The 18,698-nt window shown below is 37.6% G+C and overlaps 2 protein-coding genes, 1 long non-coding RNA gene and 1 other non-coding gene across 4 annotated transcripts; 1 reads left to right on the top strand and 3 right to left on the bottom strand.

Annotated features, from left to right (window-relative positions):
* Nucleotides 1-1,280: 1,280 nt before the first annotated feature.
* On the top strand, nt 1,281-4,007 carry LOC117315941. The gene is made up of 3 exons (XR_004529788.1): nt 1,281-1,406; nt 3,048-3,211; nt 3,485-4,007. It is a non-coding gene; the product is annotated as an uncharacterized LOC117315941 (long non-coding RNA).
* LOC117315940 lies at nt 2,606-3,612 on the bottom strand. Its single transcript, XM_033870374.1, has 2 exons — nt 3,459-3,612; nt 2,606-3,164 (listed from the first exon to the last, which is right to left on the bottom strand). Exons 1-2 carry the CDS (start codon nt 3,580-3,582, stop codon nt 2,941-2,943), a joined length of 348 nt encoding a protein of 115 aa, XP_033726265.1. The 5' UTR covers nt 3,583-3,612; the 3' UTR covers nt 2,606-2,940.
* Nucleotides 3,670-6,258, bottom strand: LOC117315939 (piggyBac transposable element-derived protein 4-like). The gene is made up of 4 exons (XM_033870373.1): nt 5,408-6,258; nt 4,587-4,827; nt 4,015-4,368; nt 3,670-3,767 (listed from the first exon to the last, which is right to left on the bottom strand). The coding sequence occupies exons 1-3, from the start codon at nt 6,007-6,009 to the stop codon at nt 4,117-4,119; spliced, it is 1,095 nt and encodes a 364-aa protein (XP_033726264.1). The 5' UTR covers nt 6,010-6,258; the 3' UTR covers nt 3,670-3,767; nt 4,015-4,116.
* A 12,266-nt stretch (nt 6,259-18,524) lies between these two features.
* On the bottom strand, nt 18,525-18,596 carry Trnat-agu. The gene has a single exon. It is a non-coding gene; the product is annotated as a tRNA-Thr (tRNA).
* Nucleotides 18,597-18,698: the final 102 nt, after the last annotated feature.

Below are 18,698 nucleotides of genomic sequence, written 5' to 3' on the forward strand. Positions count from 1 at the left end.
ATACTCAGTTGATAATTAAACTAGTACACAATACTCATTTGGGTGTTAAATATTCAAGACGATAACAGAAAGTTAAAAACATTGATCTAGACTTGAAATTTAAAGGGACATCACAGTACACCAATTTTTATTTTGTATTTTTTCATATTATTGGGTAACAGCTTCCGCAATGAAAAGAATAATAGGAAAATGGGTCAAACACAATCCTAGAATTAAACTGGGGAAGCAGTACAATACAGTTCAAACATGAAAACAGCAGTAATACGGATGCTGCTTGTATTCTGCTTGATTGCTAGAAAGTAGGTCAAGACAATCTCGGTAATATTTACACAAACTCGGTAATAGTTACACAAACTCAGTTATATTTTCACAAAGTCGGTAATAAACTCAGTAATAATTATACAGTCTGTACCAGTACATCGCTACTGTCACTATACTATATGTACAGTGTTTACACTTATTTGCACATAAATATGTGTGCCGGAATATATACAGAACATGTTATTTAACATTTAAAACACTGTATAATATTGTTATCCAACTAACCCAGATGGAATATTTGTGTTGCCCCGATTTCAAAACAGTCACGTGATGATTTAAAAATAATTTCCGCGCTAAATTTAGAGGGGTATTCCCAACTAAATCGAGTGGTCAAGCTGGACATAGGGATCGACTGTGAACATTGGGACAGCACAGAAACATAACTGGAAAGGAACAAAACACGTACATTCAGTGAAAATTGCAACGTTTTTACCATGATGTCCCTTTAATTCCAAGATAAATGAGTAGAGTATTGCAACTTCTAAGGATTTGTTTTAATCAACTGTGACCTACAGCCCAGAAAGTTGAACTCCTGGGAGATATTAGAATTTTTAAGTGTGATGGAAATAACTATAAAAATAAAAGCCACTAAATTAAGTCCTTACAAGGACTGTTTTGTCAACTGATAAGTTGATTAAAATAAACATCTTAATATGCATACATGTACTAATTAATTTAAACAGTTCATCTTGCATAAATTCAATGCACAATATACTCAACAAGTCCAAGCACACACTGGCAATCGACCTATATAAATTATAGCTGTATTGAGCTATATATTTTCTGAGATTTCTATTTTCATTTAATTAGAGCAAAGTCACATAATATGGCAATGTTGACAACAAAATGTAGTTTGATGTTTATTTTTTTTAAATGCAAGATTTGCCATGTTTTTACATTATTTCTTTAACTCTTTCCGTACTCACTTGAATCTCGCGGTCGCTACCGGAAGCTGTTTCGGGGTTGGTCCTTTGCGCATATCCAAGTGTGACGTAATTCCGAGTGGTAGCACATGTGTCGCCCATGTGCTTTTGACCGAGTTGCATTCGATGTTGATTTGCGACTCTGCGGTGCTTCAGATATCGGTAAGTTTCATTTTTAACTGCTAACTATTACATGAAATAACGATAGATGAATGTATGTGGTTATTTGTGTTGGAAATTGTGAAACGAACCAGTAAAATGACGAGAGATACCATGACTGTTTTTCTTTTCAATGGCGATCGGTGAATCGTTGTGTACTCGTGTTCATGTCTTTTATAAACAACGTAGTTATGATTTTAAAGTTACCAGACGATTTATAATACAAACCTTTATAATTATTGACGATATTTCTTGATATCCAATCATATTTTAGCGTATAAGAGCGATCGAAAACTAATAATCATTATTCTGAATAGTCGTAGTTTCGTATTCGTTTTTTCTTGTTTACTTTCGGTTTTGATTTTTTGTAAAAAAATTTGCTACAGCAAATGAATTGACAGTACACCTTGATCGATTATTCTCCATTGCATTATTTAATTCTGTTTGTAGATTGGCTCCGTTTACTACCTAAAACACTTACGATTTTGAATAAATTAACTGATTTTGAACAAACTGTAGTACTTTACAACGTCCTATATTTTCTTACGTATGAAAATGATCGGATCCATTTACTTATTATAACACTCATCTCTTACCTTGTTGTTGCTTGAAAATCAACACATAATATCCTCTTATTAACACTTGACTTGGGAGGGGGATGAGATGTAATTGATTGATAATTTACTTATAAATACTTAAAATATAGATTGTGACCAGTATAACTGGATGCTTAGAAACAGAATTTCCCTGATAGAACATCCATGCACACAGACATTTACATGTCCCAGCAGTTGCTTTAGTGCCTCTATCATTACCACCATGAGATTTCGATTTCATGCCCTAAGTCTTTGTCAGTAGGCTCCCATCACCAACATTTCTCTGAATAAACTGATGTAGCGGAACTGGACCGGGTCGATCATCGGCGACCAGGTAGCTCAATCGGTAGAGCATCCGACTAGTGTTCGAGCCCCGGTCTGGCCGTACATTTTCCCACTCCTACTACACTGATGTCTGTGTGTGGTTCAATGAATCTTCTTTATGATTTGTATTTGCATTTGAATTTTAAAGAGAAAGAAAGAGGAAAATAAATATTCTAATGATCTGAACTGGCAGTAAATCAATCAACAAACATAAATTGTAAAGTTTTGATAAATTTTGTATATTTTCTTCTAATTTTCTCTTCAGATATATACAGAAATTTGTGTCAGAAATAAAGATATAAAATATTTTAAAGATCATTCATTCATTCATTCATTCAAATCAGTACAACAAAATTCACTCTAGGACAAATATACATGTACTAACACATAACATCAGGATTCATTCTAACAAGCAAAATATTTAAAAATTATCAAACAGCTATGTACAAAAGTTGTCACTGATCATTTTTCAATAACAAACAATCTGATGTTAACACAAACATTTGTAAGTGTATTGACATTACATAGTTTATAATGGTAAAAACCTGTCAAATTTGTGACCAATAATCTTGATTGTACATATTTACAATTCATTTAATAGTGATTGGTGGTAGTCTTTAAAGCATCCAACACACAGTTTCACATTGCAATGTGAACATCCGGAAATCACTTCCCGGCGTCTGCCTGATTTCGAACACTGTCGACATCTTCCCTTTTTGTTCAGAATCTCCGGCCAGTGCTGGTGTCCAGTTGTATCCATTGTTGTTGGCTGTGCCTTCCTCTTCCTGGTGACCCTGGTCTCCCCAATCAACTGACGAGCCAGTTCCTGTCTGTAACTGATCTGTATGGATGAAAAATTAATTTGCAACTAAATGCACATAATTGATGGTAACTTGTTTCTTCTATGGACCAAAAATGCTTTTTGCTTTGTAGATTCTTTTTTTTTCAAAATGCTTTATTATTTTTTTATTTTTTTTCAAATATTATTCACTAATCAAATCATTTAAGTCAAAAATTATCTCAAAATAAATCATTTAATTTCTTTTGTAAATAGAAAGACCAAAAGCTGAATGTATAGATCTAAAGCTCCTGTTTTTTTCTTCAAATTTTGGTCTCATTTGGATCTATTATTTACCTGTGTCCTGATCTTTTCCTTTCCAGTCCGTGTGGATAGCTTGTGATTCGGAGACTCCTTCATAAGCAAAAAGGAGTTGACAATGGCGGTATCCAGCAGGAAGTAGAAAAGGTACTTCCACCATTTGAGTGACTTCCTACTGCAGGAGTACTGCATCCTGAGCTGATCCGCCCTATCGACCGCATTCATACGCGAACCGTAGAGCTGACCTGCTTCAGGTGCCAGGGAGACATGTGTTGTGCCGTCTTTCTTCTTCCGGCTTACCTCACTAAGTTTTGTGGCGTCTACATTCGTGTATAAGAAATTTACCTGAAGAAAAAATGTTGAAAACTAGAAATGTTTTGCCTTGTTCAATCAACAGCACTAGCCAAAACACTACACTGATATAACACTTTGAGATGTTATCAGATAATTTATTTGACAGAGTTTCCTCTGACCTCGACACCAGCTAAAGACATTATGATAGTCAGAAAATAAACAACGAGGACTTTTTCCCTGATGATTTGTTCAACTTTCCATCAATAAAGCATTATCAGTGTGTTAGATATATACTCACTTGTTTGTTGTCAAACCAAGCAGATGTGCTGAGGGGTCCCTTCTGCATAGACAAATGGTCTCCCTTCTTCTTCACACAACCTTTCTGCAGCTCCTTTGGATATCACTGTCGAGTTGCCCTCACAGTACCGCAAGCATATATACCATCCTGAAGCAGCCTGGTGAAGAGGGCAGGGCTGGAGAAGAAGTTGTCCATGTTCAGATGGTGGTTCTTGTTTAGCATGTCCCTGCTAAGGTCAAGAACAACCCTTCCCGCTAGTCCTACTTCTCGTTCACCATCTGGGTTTCCTGCACGCCCCGTATATACCTGGAACTGGTGGACATAACCATTTGAGGAATCTGCCTTCTCCCACACCTATTTGAAACATGAAAATAAATCAGTTTTGCTTTTACATACTTTTTTTTATATCATTGCAACCTCGTAATTATATATTTTGATAAGATATCTTTTATTCTTGATAAATAGTCCAGAATATAAAATAATATGAACTCTTCAACCAACTGGTGTTTTTTCTTACTTTATATTTTGTGTAGAAATTTATTTTGAAATTTGATTTTCATTACAATACATACCTTTATTCCAAACTTGACAGGTTTAGCAGGTAGATACTGCTTGAATCCTAGGCGTCCTTTGTAAGCAATCATCGCTTCATCTATGGCAACATCTCGTCCTAGGTTCCATTCACGTCGTATGTAAGTCTGGACATTGGTCATGAAGGAACGAATGTGATGAAGTTTATCATGGCCAGGTTGTCCGCGTGGGATGACTGTAGTTGAATCGCTTAGATGGAAGTACTGCAGAAGTTTCTCAAATCTGTACAATATGAAATTAATATTGGATATATATACCAGGGTATTGCAATAATTATTTTTTTAAATCATGAATATCTGCTAGATAAACTTATCTTCATCAACATGATTTTTTTTGTTATCAATTTTGATATTTTATTCAATATTTATGATGATTCATTCAAATGAATGAAATATGTTTTATTTTAATTCTAGTTTCGAAATGAATTAATTTTTAATTTAATATGTGTTCAGTTTGATTTTATATGAAAATATGGTAAAATAAATATTCTAGGCTCTTTGATAAATCCCTTTTAGACTTGCGCAAGTCCAGTGTTAATCAGATCTACATTTATTATAAGCTTAGACTGAAAATATTATTCCTAAGTAGATAATTAATGTCACTACTTTATTCAAATGGGTTTATTCATATATATTTATATATAACATTATAGTTAGCATTGTATTATGAAATATTTTATATATTTTTTTCATCGTGACCGATATCTTCGAACAGCTGATCGAGATCTATTTTTAGTAACAACTAACTGTACAAGTTTTGCTTCTCATTAGTTATTTACATTACTTGGGTATGATTATCTTACCTTGGTCGTGTCATAATACAAGGAAGTGACGTCTTAAACAACCAGTCTTGGCTCCAATACAGTTTATAGTTGGGCAGGTCCAAAATTGACATGAGAATATGTATCCCAACGAAAGCCTTCATCTCACTTGGTGACGTCACGCTCCACTTCGAGTCCGGCTTCGATGCTGTCTTCTGCGATGCGTAGAGATTTGTCTGTGTGGTCATCAATTGAAACAAGGTGAATGGGAAAAGTAGGGTGAAGAAGTCGATTTCTTTCTTCCCTTCGTCAAGTACATTCACGGGTCCCGTTGGTTGGTCGAACTCGTCTATGACTACCGGCTTTAGATTATGGCTCCATGATGATGCAGGTACGTCGATTTCATTCACGGTATTTATCAGATGGCCGAGTGGCATTAAATCAGCTAATGGCTCATCATCATCTGATGACCATAGGATATCGGAACCATCAGAATCATCTGATAACTCTTCAGGGCCGAAACCTTCAAAATCTGAGTCATTTTCGTCTGTGTCCCAGTTGAAATCGAAAGTGGAATCCGAGTCCGCCATCTTTGTTGTCAGTGTACACAGAGCCGGTGAAAACGCACCGATAATTAACCACATGACCTAATTAGCCAATTAATACGCGTGTAACAAATGAAACAAAGCATCATCTTCATATTTTTAATAATTTTTATTGGCTCATTATACATGTCGTCTGCTCATTACAACCTATCAACACACGTGTCTCACGACGTGTGTACTCGTCACAAAGGATGGAAGGCATGTTTACTGCGACGAGTGTAATCGTCGTGAAGGATACGGGAACACTTTTTTGTGACGCGTATAGTCGTCGTGAGTACGGAAAGAGTTAAAGAAGGCTTTTATCAGATATTTTGTTATCAACCTAAATGATTTTAATTCTTTCTTTATATGTCAGTTTGTTTTGTTTTCTTTAAAAACATAAATACAATGGCTCAAAAGACCTATATAAGATAGATATATACAGATATAACACGTCTTTACAGCTATATAGCTCAATGGACAGTGTGTTGAACCTGCCCAATGCAATACATTGATCATGATATGATATGCATAACCATGGGTTAAATAAAACAAACAATAAGTGATTCCAGTTTTTTGTAAATATTTTATTTCCGCAGCAAATGTCAAAGGAACTTTTTTTTGTTAGAACTACTACAATACTATTAGTCTGTAGGCTCCTACATTGTGACCTAAATATCTCTGCAACAAGCGAAATGGTTACATGAACCTGGCCTGTGTTAATTCTATACACAACAGAAAATATTTCAAATTAATTACATAGATAAGGAGACGCATAGCATTACAATGTAAAAGCGCCGAATCATGATATTGTTTGTCGTAATTTATTTACTTTGCCGTCTGTTTTTAACAACACATAAATCTAACTGACCGCTTTTGACATGTAAACAGTGACTGTGTACATAAACTGAACTAATTGTCAAGTAAGGGGCTAAATTGTCGATGAACAAAGCGTTGCTAAAGCACGTGTCATAATCTGTCAACAAAGACACAGACCTAACGCATAGGAATCGGGAAGTTTTTGTCGATATTCATATGCATTGTATATAAGATACTATTTTTCATTAAATGAGTAGATAAAACCTCCTAAAATAAGCGTGGAATATACACAAAAACAATAAATTTGTACACTTCTGAATCCTCATACCATCCATCTTACCTGTCGATCTCTGGAATTATGGGAATACATCACTTCCGGTTAGTTGCCTTCCTTGCGTACAATGTAAAGTCGCCAGTTCGAGGCCTATCAGAGGCATATTTTTTTCTTATTTTTTTCTCTATTTTTTTCTTTCGGGCTGATGACTAGTATTAATACATTAAATAAATATTGTTGCAAGAAGTCCATTTTTGAACTTATAATTATTTTATCATCAAACATGTACCAATTTTTAGTAGTTCTCAGCAATCAAAAATTACATTCAATTCAATATTTCAAGAAAATCAATGAGTCCTTTCGAAACAAAATTAGTCCAGAAATCCAGGTACAAACATAAATCTATTTATGATATCACTGTATTTCTATGGTTAATAGTAGTGATTTTGACACATCCCAAAAAAAAACAACACTTTGTCAGGACCATCCCAGGATCATTTCTGGTAAGTTTCAGCTCAATGCCACCAGTGGGACTTGAAAAGAAGTTTAAAATGTGTTTCCAATTTGCGAGTATGACAACCATCTTGGATTTCGACCAATTCGAAAAATAACAAACCTTGGTCAGGACCATATCAGGATAATTTCAGGCAAGTTTCAGTTGAATCTGGTCAGTTGAACTTCAGAAGAAGTTCCAACTGTGTTTTCAAATGGCGGCTGTGGCGGCAATCTTGGATTTCAGACTGACCAGAAAAAAACACATTTAGTCAGGACCATTCCAGGATCATTTCAGTCAAGTTTCAGTTGAATCTGATAAGTTGAACTTGAGAAGGATTTTATAATATGTTTTTTAAGATGGTGGCCATCTTGGATTTCTGACTGTTCTGAAAAATAACAACACCTGCTTAGGACTATATCAGGATCATTTCAGGCAAGTTTCAGCTCAATCCCACCAATGGAACTTGAGAAGATGTTTCAAATGTGTTTTCAAAATGGCGGCTGTGGTGGCCATCTTGGATTACTGACGGACCCGAAAAATAACAACACTTGGTCAGGACCTTCTCAGGATCATTTCAGGTAAGTTTCAGCTCAATCCCACTGGTGGAACTTGAGAAGAAGTTTAAAGTTTGTTTTCAAAATGGCGTCTGTGGCGGCCATCTTGGATTTCAGACTGACCCGAAAAATAACAACACTTGGTCAGGACCATCCCAGGATCATTTCAGGTAAGTTTCAGCTCAATCCCACCAATGGAACTTGAGAAGAAGTTTAAAGTTTGTTTTCAAAATGGCGGCTGTGGTGGCCATCTTGGATTTCAGACTGACCCGAAAAATAACAACACCTGCTTAGGACTATATCAGGATTATTTCAGGCAAGTTTCAGCTCAATCCCACCAATGGAACTTGAGAAGATGTTTCAAATGTGTTTTCAAAATGGCGGCTGTGGTGGCCATCTTGGATTACTGACGGACCCGAAAAATAACAACACTTGCTCAGGACCTTCTCAGGATCATTTCAGGTAAGTTTCAGCTCAATCCCACTGGTTGAACTTGAGAAGAAGTTTAAAGTTTGTTTTCAAAATGGCGTCTGTGGCGGCCATCTTGGATTTCAGACTGACCCGAAAAATAACAACAATTGGTCAGGACCATCCCAGGATCATTTCAGGTAAGTTTCAGCTCAATCCAACTGGTGGAACTTGAGAAGAAGTTTTAAGTTTGTTTTCAAAATGGCGTCTGTGGCGGCCATCTTGGATTTCAGACTGACCCGAAAAATAACAACACTTGGTCAGGACCATCTCAGGATCATTTCAGGTAAGCTTCAGCTCAATCCCACTGGTGGAACTTGAGAAGAAGTTTCAAATGTGTTTTCAAAATGGCGGCTGTGGTGGCCATCTTGGATTTCAGACTGACCCGAAAAATAACAACACTTGGTCAGGACCATCCCAGGATCATTTCAGGTAAGTTTCAGCTCAATCCCACTGGTGGAACTTGAGAAGAAGTTTAAAGTTTGTTTTCAAAATGGCGTCTGTGGCGGCCATCTTGGATTTCAGACTGACCCGAAAAATAACAACACTTGGTCAGGACCATCTCAGGATCATTTCAGGTAAGTTTCAGCTCAATCCCACTGGTGGAACTTGAGAAGAAGTTTGAAATGTGAAAAGTTTACGCACGGCGGACGGCGCACGGCGGACGGCGCACGGCGGACGGCGCACGACGACGGACGAAGCATGATGACTATAGGTCATCCTGACCCTTCGGGTCAGATGACCTAAAAACTAGGACATTCGTGTCTCCCAGTGATGTGTTTTCTTTACATCTGAAACACCGGATGTCGTCTGCTGCTGGCGGGCGTGTTCGATTGTGCTACTAACGCTGTATAAAAGACTGTCATTTTATCAACCTCTGCATTCGTAAAACACTTTGAAATTTGCATCAGATATAGATATTTAGAAAACAAACGCATGCTATTTATATCTTTTTGTTTTAAGAATGCAGAGATATCAAATTTTATAAATAATGTCACGAAAGTAACACATTTTTCGCAACTTCCGGGATATTTAGGCCACGTAACTTGCCGATGACGTCATTCTGATCAGCAGAATCAATTTTAAAGTAGTGCAGACGTCTTTCCAAATACTCCACATTCATATGTTATAAAGCAGTTCTCTGGTATTAAAAGTTCATTTTTGTCATTTGTTTGATGCAGAAATAGACCCTTACCACCCCAGGTCCCTTATACCTGTGATTTTGTCATTGATGTTATGGGGACCAGCATTACAGAACAAACGGTTTAGGATGGACAACATTGCATTGGTTTCAGTTTTAAACTCTCGGAACACAAAATCAAACTAATTATATAACAACAGCATATTGATGGTTTGTCAAATGAGGTAGCTGATGCCATACCTCGTAAACAGTGGACCAAGTTCAGGGAGCTGGAACCCGGCGCTCAGGAAGCACCAGACGCCTTGCCAGAGGGATTTCTGCAGCTGATCTTAAAAGCGAATATCACAAGACTTAACAGATTCTCTTTACAGTAATACACAAAGCGAATGTCACAAGATTTAACAGATTCTCTTTACAGTAATACACACTCTACATACACACACGGTTGAACTGCTTAGAATCATTTCGGAAAACAAATAGCTTAGAAATAATATGGCCTAGTATAGTCCAAATAACGCACTTCATTTACAACTTATCACTTAATGGTAAGTCTCCCGCTATACCAAGGGCCTATGTGTCTGCAGTTGCTTACCATTACAAAATTAAGGGCCAGGAGGATACTACACAATGTTTCCTCGTGTCAAAGATGTTAGGAGGGGATGAAGGGGTCTCCATATTACCTCAGAGTTATTGTTGCGAATAGTCAAGAGTGCTCCCGAATATTTATTTAAATTCATATGAAGCCAAACTGTTCAAGTTTGCTTATGCTATAGCATATTTGGTTTTTTGCGGGTAGGGGAGATTACTTTTGCGAAAGGGCGACTTCCTCATCTAATTGTACAACGGGAGGATATCCCGATAAGAAAAGTATGTCTATTTTTCTTCGCCTTTCCAAAACGGATCAACTGGGGAAAGGGACAACAATAGTTTTTTCAAAAGACAGCTAGTTCAGTGTGCCCTATCCAAAGCCTCCATGATTGTTTGGCAACTAGGCCAGTCCGGAAAGGCCCTCTATTGTGTCATTTTTGGGATGCACCACTCACTCGTTACCAGCAGTGTTACAGAAGTCATTAAAATTGTTAGGTGTTGAGTTAGGGCGTTACCGATCCCATAGCTTTGGGGTTGGTGGGGGATCTGCATTGAAAGTTACAGGGTATACTGATTCAGTTATTCAAGCAGCAGGTAGATGGAGTTCAAATGCTTTTTAAACGTATATAAGAGTTCCAAAGCCTTAATCACATTGATGAATCATTGCAGATATAGTGTTCTAGGTTCATGTCTTATCGAGTTTTTTATTTATTTTTGTGAAAACCATTTCTATCGAATCAATGTTGCTTACAATTTGTGTGAGGTTTATCACACTGTCCCCATGAATGGCATTACTGTGGACTAACACCAGTTTTTAAGCCTTTCAGTGTGGTTTGTAGGGTCATCGCTAATTAAGAGAGCCCATTTGGAATCACTGAGAAGACCAGGGGGACCTGGACTTACACTTGAGGAACGCTATGGCATGAACCTTTGGTGGCAGGGGTATAGTGGACTTAATTTGAAAAAGCTGGAGGCTAAGTTGGTCACTTTGTGAAAAGTCTCTGACAATAGTCCAAAAGTTTTGCTGATTCACTGGTGGTAATGATGTTGGTATGTTACCAATTGGTGATTTGTGTCGTGTTCCTGTTAAAGTGTTGAGAGGGGTCCAGACTATGTTCCGAGACACCAAAATTATCTGGTCACATATATTAGATATTACCTTGCCTAGTGTATAGTTATTCTAACAAAAATGAGGTCATGAGTAAGTTGGTTTGGTTTGGTTTTATTCGTTTAACGTCCTATTAACAGATTGAGGTTTGGTTTGGTTTATTTTGTTTAACGTCTTGTTAACAGCTAAGGTCATTTAAGGACGGCCTCCCGTGCGTGCGACATGCATGCGTGTGTTGAGTGCGTATGTGTGTTTTGGGAGGATGCGGTATGTTCGTGTTAAGTCTCCTTGTGATAGGCCGGAACTTTTGCCGATTTATAGTGCTACCTCACTGAAGCATACTGCTTAAGACACCCAGCAGGACACCCCTCCTGGTCACATTATACTGACAACGGGTGAACCAGTCGTCCCACTCCTTGTGAGCGCTAAGCAGGAGCAGCAACTACTATTTTTAAAGACTCTGGTATGGGGAAGCCAGGGAACAAAACCCAAAGCCTTCCTCACAGGGGCGAACGGTCAACTAAAGGCCAACAGTGAGAGTGTCAAGCGAGACGTTAGGAAGAAGAAAGATGTTAATAAGGAAGAGAAAAGATAAGATCCCAAATTTAGTCGCCTCTTACGATCATGCAATGGGGGTAGGAGGTACAATTCTTGCGCCCTACATGCAGAGAAAAGATAAGGCACAGGACTCTGCTTCTGTAAAAATCATATTACTTGTACATTTTGAAATGCTATGTCTTAATTTTCATTTGTATCTTGATTTTGATTTGGGTTGGTTTATTTGTGTAACGTCCTATCAACAGCTAAGGTCGTTTAAGTGTATTTATTTGTTTTGGCTTGCTGCGGGGTATTTTTTGTGTGTGAAATCTCCTTAAAGTACCCAATTTAGTCGTCTCTAACGATCATGCAATGGGGGCATCAGGTACAATTCTAACGCCCTACCTGCAGGGTTTGGTTTTATTTGTTTAACGTCCTACTAACAGCTAAGGTCATTTAAGGACGGCCTCCCGTGTTTGCGATATGCATGCGTGTGTTGAGTGCGTATGTGTGTTTTGGGAGGATGCGGTATGTTCGTGTTAAGTCTCCTTGTGATAGGCCGGAACTTTTGCCGATTTATAGTGCTACCTCACTGAAGCATACTGCTTAAGACACCCAGCAGGACACCCCTCCTGGTCACATTATACTGACAACGGGTGAACCAGTCGTCCCACTCCTTGTGAGCGCTAAGCAGGAGCAGCAACTACTATTTTTAAAGACTCTGGTATGGGGAAGCCAGGGAACAAAACCCAAAGCCTTCCTCACAGGGGCGAACGGTCAACTAAAGGCCAACAGTGAGAGTGTCAAGCGAGACGTTAGGAAGAAGAAAGATGTTAATAAGGAAGAGAAAAGATAAGATCCCAAATTTAGTCGCCTCTTACGATCATGCAATGGGGGTAGGAGGTACAATTCTTGCGCCCTACATGCAGAGAAAAGATAAGGCACAGGACTCTGCTTCTGTAAAAATCATATTACTTGTACATTTTGAAATGCTATGTCTTAATTTTCATTTGTATCTTGATTTTGATTTGGGTTGGTTTATTTGTGTAACGTCCTATCAACAGCTAAGGTCGTTTAAGTGTATTTATTTGTTTTGGCTTGCTGCGGGGTATTTTTTGTGTGTGAAATCTCCTTAAAGTACCCAATTTAGTCGTCTCTAACGATCATGCAATGGGGGCATCAGGTACAATTCTAACGCCCTACCTGCAGGGTTTGGTTTTATTTGTTTAACGTCCTACTAACAGCTAAGGTCATTTAAGGACGGCCTCCCGTGTTTGCGATATGCATGCGTGTGGTGAGTGCGTATGTGTTTTTGGAGGCTGCGGTATGTACGTATTAAGTCTCCTTTTGCTAGGCCGTAACTTTTGCCGATTTATAGTGCTACCTCACTGAAGCATACTGCCGACGACACCCGGCAGCAAACCAGTCGTCCCACTCCCAAAATGCTGAACGCTAAGCAGGAGTAGCAACTACCATTTTTAATGACTCTTGTACGTTTCGGCCAGGGGACAAAACCCAAAGCCTTCCTCACAGGGGCGAACGCTCAACTGTAGACCAAAAGTGAGGCATTGTGCGACGACTGTATAATTAGATTATTTTAAGCCACCCCATTTAATTTTATGTACAAAGGGAGGTAAGTCAGATTGTGAAATACTGGCTATATTTCGATTCGAACTCGCCGTCTCAGCAACGGAAGGTGGAAGTCGTAATAAAACAAAAAGCTGACGATCTGTTTGTCCTCCTCTTTTCGGTTCTCCGACCGCCCGACCACGGTAACAAATTTGGGGGCTTGTCCGGGATAATTTCAACATGGACAGCTCAAGGAGACAGAAACTACTTATGGTAATCTTACATGATTAATGATGGTTTTATCTGGTCTGAACATCAAAACAGAAAACAAGCCTGCTGAAAGTAAAGAAACAATGAACAGTACTAGTGTTACCTGGAAAAAGGAATTTAAGATACAGGGACAGGTAGGCGAGACCTCATCATGTATAAGCTTTGTTAACTTAACAAGACAGGTTGAGGTCGGAAGAGAACAGAAGTACTCGGACAGAGAGATATCTGAGAGGCTGATTAGAGCAATTCAACCCAATGCCAAACTACGAGGGTACCTGGAAGGCAGGAAAGATCTGGAGTTAGATGATATAGTGAACATTGTAAGATCAGTTTACAAGGAACGCACAGCAACAGAACTTTATCAAGAACTTGTGAAATTAGTGCCGGGACCTAAAGAGACAATGACAGAAAATGCTTTTGCAGAGTTACAAAAATGACATTGAACTTATAGAGGGTTTCAACAGAATCGCGAAACAACACTTAGAGCGAACACAGAAACTAGAAACTAAAACTGTATCGCGGAAAGTATATGTACAGGCAACCGAGGTACGGGGAGCAAATGAACTTGTGGAGGAACTAAAAGCGCTACGGTGAGAAGTACATGAACTAAAAACTCGGTTCAATAAAAAAGACTACACCACAAAAAGTTACACGACGCCGATGTGAACAATGTACGAACAACAGAATTGACCGCTGTCGACATTGTTTCAAATGGTTTGGCAGAGGGACACACCCAGAGAAATAGTAGCGGCACAAATGTGACGGGAAACGAGACCAGGTTGCATCAGGGGGACATGATGTAACCTGCTTGGACAGTAACAAAATTCCCCAGTGCACTAACTGTAACAAACACTTGGAAAACAAAACTTTGACATGTTGGTCGACTCGGAGACCATGGCAGCCATACGAAGGCATGGTATGTAAATTAATTATCAGATTATATGTATTATCCAATCTCACAATCCTGCATTTAGTTTAATTAATATTTTTTATCAACATTCAAGTTCTTACAAGTAACATTACAATACATATTTTGATACAACTAGCATTGGAAAACAAGCTTAGATTATATATAATATATTAATTCCTGTAAATTAATTATCAGATTATATGTATGAGAAAATACTCAAAGTATATATATGTTTGTTTATAATAGATCAAGCCACTCTTAAGATGATCGCTGCCATGTCAAGTGGGCAGGAGACGAATTTGGACCAAGGTAACAATATAAATATATCAATTAATAGATGCATGCACAGCATCTAGTCACAGGGATTATTTACCTCAGGTTTAAATTATAAAGTGCTTCTTTTTACTTTTTGGCATGCTGGGTGCTTCTTGTTTAATCAGTTGTGTGGCAAATAAAAGCAAATGGAGTATTACTGTTTCAACGATGTTTGACAATTCTTTAACTGCGTTTTTATTGAAATTGAGATTACATGTATATATTTATAGATGCTGGCCTTCCAGAAAGACCAGCTATTGTCACTGACCTTCCGGACATACAAGCTGTTATATCCCCACCATTAAGTTCCAAGCAATTCAGTGCTACTGACAGTTTGGCATTGATTGCTATGTACTCAGAAAGAAAAGACAAGTTTAATAGTTCAAAATATAGAAATAAATCATTATGGGAGGAAATTACACATGAGTTGAACTTCCTTACTGAAAGTACACCAGGCTTCTCCGCAGCACAGGTAGGGGAGCGATGGAAGACTCTAGTATCGGCATACGGAAAACGCATTTCTAACCAAAACAAGACTGGACAGGGTAGCAAAACATTCGAGTTTGAGGAGGAAATGGGACAAGTGCTTGGGAAAGACACGACATGAACCCAGTAACAGTAATCGAATCGAGTGGACCCAGTACAGAACCCATTGAACCCATAAACCTGATGAATCTGAGAAATGTGAGAAAGAGAAAACACCCAAAAGGAAGAGAGTTCGAACCTCCCCTGATGTCATTGGCTTTCTAAAAGAATATGTAGAAAAAGAAGAGAGAAAAAGTTCTCAAAACTATGCATGATGAAATAATGAATGGTTTCAAAAGCCTCATCAATGCAATCGACCAAAAAGATTCAAGTTGAAAACTTAAAATATTGCTTTGATAGAATGTTAAAAGTTTCCTCGTCTAAATTACCTTAGTTCAGACATTCTAAGTCAAATATGTTTAGACCGTATTTTCATTCAAGCTATCAAATTTGATCTGTAGTAAGTCTGGCTGAAATTTTTCATCTTCATAAAACAAAAGATTAGTGATACACGTATTGCTTGTACTATGCATCAATACCAAATTTCATTAATGTATATTCTCAGGTCAACTGTTTCGAGTTATTCCACCTGAAATTTTGGCAAATATTTTGCCATTTTTGGACATCGAAGAACTTGAGACTTAGCTCCACAGATATAGAGTTAAATCCAGGCATCTACTGTATCTGGGAGATTCCAAAAGAAAATGAACTTCTAAAACTGGATCCTAAAGTTGGAAAATTTGGATGCCTATCAATTGTAAATCGTGAGAAGTTTGAAAACCTCCTTCAGCAAAAACTTCAAAGTTATGATTAATCATTAAGTGTAGTGTATTCCGAATATAGGCCACAAGGCCTAGAAAAATATCCAGGTTATTCAACCGACCAAATGTTTTGCCCCCATTTATATGTTTTTAATATACATGAAAATGACACTTGGGTACAAACACTGTACAGTATGTGGATGTCGGTTATTTTTGCTTTTGAGAATAAAACTAGTTATGTTGTATGCAGAAAGCAATACATGTAGAGGTTATGTCTGTTAAATTTATATTTACGAAGCACCAGATCAATGTTGCTATTTTGTATTTTAACTTGATCCCATGTAATGTCATAAGTTCAAAACTGAAGTTGCTTTGAGTATACATCAAAACCCAAGATGACTCTTAATTAACTACTTTGATTTCACATTGATGTGAAGATTTTTTAAAATCTTAAACACAAAGTTCTCTTTTTTAGTATTTTTGCCTAGAGTAGATGAAAAGTTACTGTATAATTGTCCCAGTGCTTTCCAATATAACTTGTGTTAAAACTTGAAATAAAACAAGTCAAAGTCTTGTGTAAATTTTTCTTCATTTCTTATTTGAAAGTAAATCATCCTGGATTATTGACTTAAATAACTTCCAAGTTTCCAGTTGAATAAAGACTTCAAATCTTGTTATAAAGTTAGCTTCCAAATCATATATGCATGCTCCACCTGTAAAATCAGACTACACCCAACTTGCATACCAAGAAGGCCAAATCCTACTTGAATAGCTATAGGGAGGGATATTGATTTCTTTTTTGGTCAGATTATTTGAAGGAAAATTACTTTATATTCAATGTGTTACAACTTATATAGAAAGTTTATTTCAGATATATCATCAGAGTATTATATAATGCAAAACAGATTTCAAATGGTCCTTTTTTGATAACAGGAACATTAAAAATTTTAGACTTTCAGTTGTGTGACAGCGAACAAACAATTTTTTAATGATGGCCCATATATGAAGGATAAATTGCATGTAAAAAATATTACAAGATGTACTTAAAGGGACATCACGGTAAAAACGTTGTTATTTTCATTGAATGTACGTGTTCTGTTCCTTTCCAGTTATATTTCTGTGTTTTCCCAATATTCACAGTCGATTCCTATGTCCAGCTTGACCACTCGAATTAGTTGGGGGAAACCCCTCTCAATATAGCGCGGAAACTATTTTTAAATCATCACGTGACTGTATTGACATCGAAGCATTTACATTTGTAAACACAAACACACGATGACTGAAAGAAGTGAGAGCGGCAGTAGCGATACAGTACGTAAAACCTATTTTAAGCGTCAGATTATGATATCATTGATGTAGAAGTTATTTTATGAATCCGAAATATTTAAAGATTATGAAAAAACGTGACATTTAACTGACAAAATCGTAAAAAATGTACATATTCGAAGCCTAGCCACAAAGGGGCCCTAAGAAAGGGTAAATTTAATCGTTCATGTAAAAGTACGTACTGTGTATCCAAAATCCGCGATATTCTCTAATTATTCCTTACTTTCTCAAAAGTTATGCAAAACCTCCGAATAGAACTAGTGAAATTGTTAAAGTCCCTGACACGTCATGCTTTGGTCAGATCAACACTTGATTCAGTTTATTTTCTGCCAGTCTTCCGTTGTGTTTTTGCTGTCAATTTCTAACAGGTCAGATAGTCTAGTAAGAACCGTCAGACGACCACATGATTTTGAAGCCTTTACAAGAACATGTATATGTAAAATCTATATAATAATGTATTGAAGTCTTGTCACTCACGTCGTAGTGAAAGCACGTTATCAACATTGGTTACAATATTAGACCACTTGGGCAATGTACAGTACACATTGCTGCAGATAAACAATGCCTAAAGTAAGGCCTATTTAGTCCTTGTTTAGGTGACGTACGGTTAGGCAATCAAAACCAGTTGTAATATACACTGACTAACAATGCAAACGTTTTGTTTATTTGGCTATACCAAGGGAAGCACAGGGGCTCGGTTTCAGAATTTTGAATAGCATTACAGCATGACTTTAGTACCCTAGGTTTATCATAGTTAGACACTATTGATGGACTTTTGTACCTTAGTTTAGAATAGTTTGACATTATTGATAACCATAACACTAAATAAGTTATTCATACACATTCTAATTTGTTTAGAGCCTCAAGCTCTCTGAGGGGAAGACAGTATCAGTGTAATAGGAGTGGAAAATGCACGACCAGACCGGGGTTCGAACCCGGGACCTCCGAACACTAGCCGGATGCTCTACCGATTGAGCTACCTGGTCACCGATGATCGACCCAGTCCAGTCCCGCTACACACCTCCCTCCTTTTTTCAAGTCTTCGCCCTCGAAGACACACGAGACCCTTATACCACCACCGTGGGTAT

Source organism: Pecten maximus, chromosome 17 (assembly GCF_902652985.1).
Source record: "Pecten maximus chromosome 17, xPecMax1.1, whole genome shotgun sequence".
Lineage (NCBI taxonomy): Eukaryota > Metazoa > Mollusca > Bivalvia > Pectinida > Pectinidae > Pecten > Pecten maximus.

Bases quoted from the DNA above. Each gene is read 5' to 3' on its own strand.
- LOC117315940 (XM_033870374.1), bottom strand. From the start codon at position 3,582: ATGGTGGAAGTACCTTTTCTACTTCCTGCTGGATACCGCCATTGTCAA. The intron at 3,165-3,458 runs GTAAATAATAGA...TCATCCATACAG, and splicing joins AGGAAAAGATCAGGACACAG to ATCAGTTACAGACAGGAACT.
- LOC117315939 (XM_033870373.1), bottom strand. From the start codon at position 6,009: ATGTGGTTAATTATCGGTGCGTTTTCACCGGCTCTGTGTACACTGACA. The intron at 4,828-5,407 runs GTAAGATAATCA...CATATTGTACAG, and splicing joins TGTATTATGACACGACCAAG to ATTTGAGAAACTTCTGCAGT. The intron at 4,369-4,586 runs GTATGTATTGTA...TGTTTCAAATAG, and splicing joins CTGTCAAGTTTGGAATAAAG to GTGTGGGAGAAGGCAGATTC.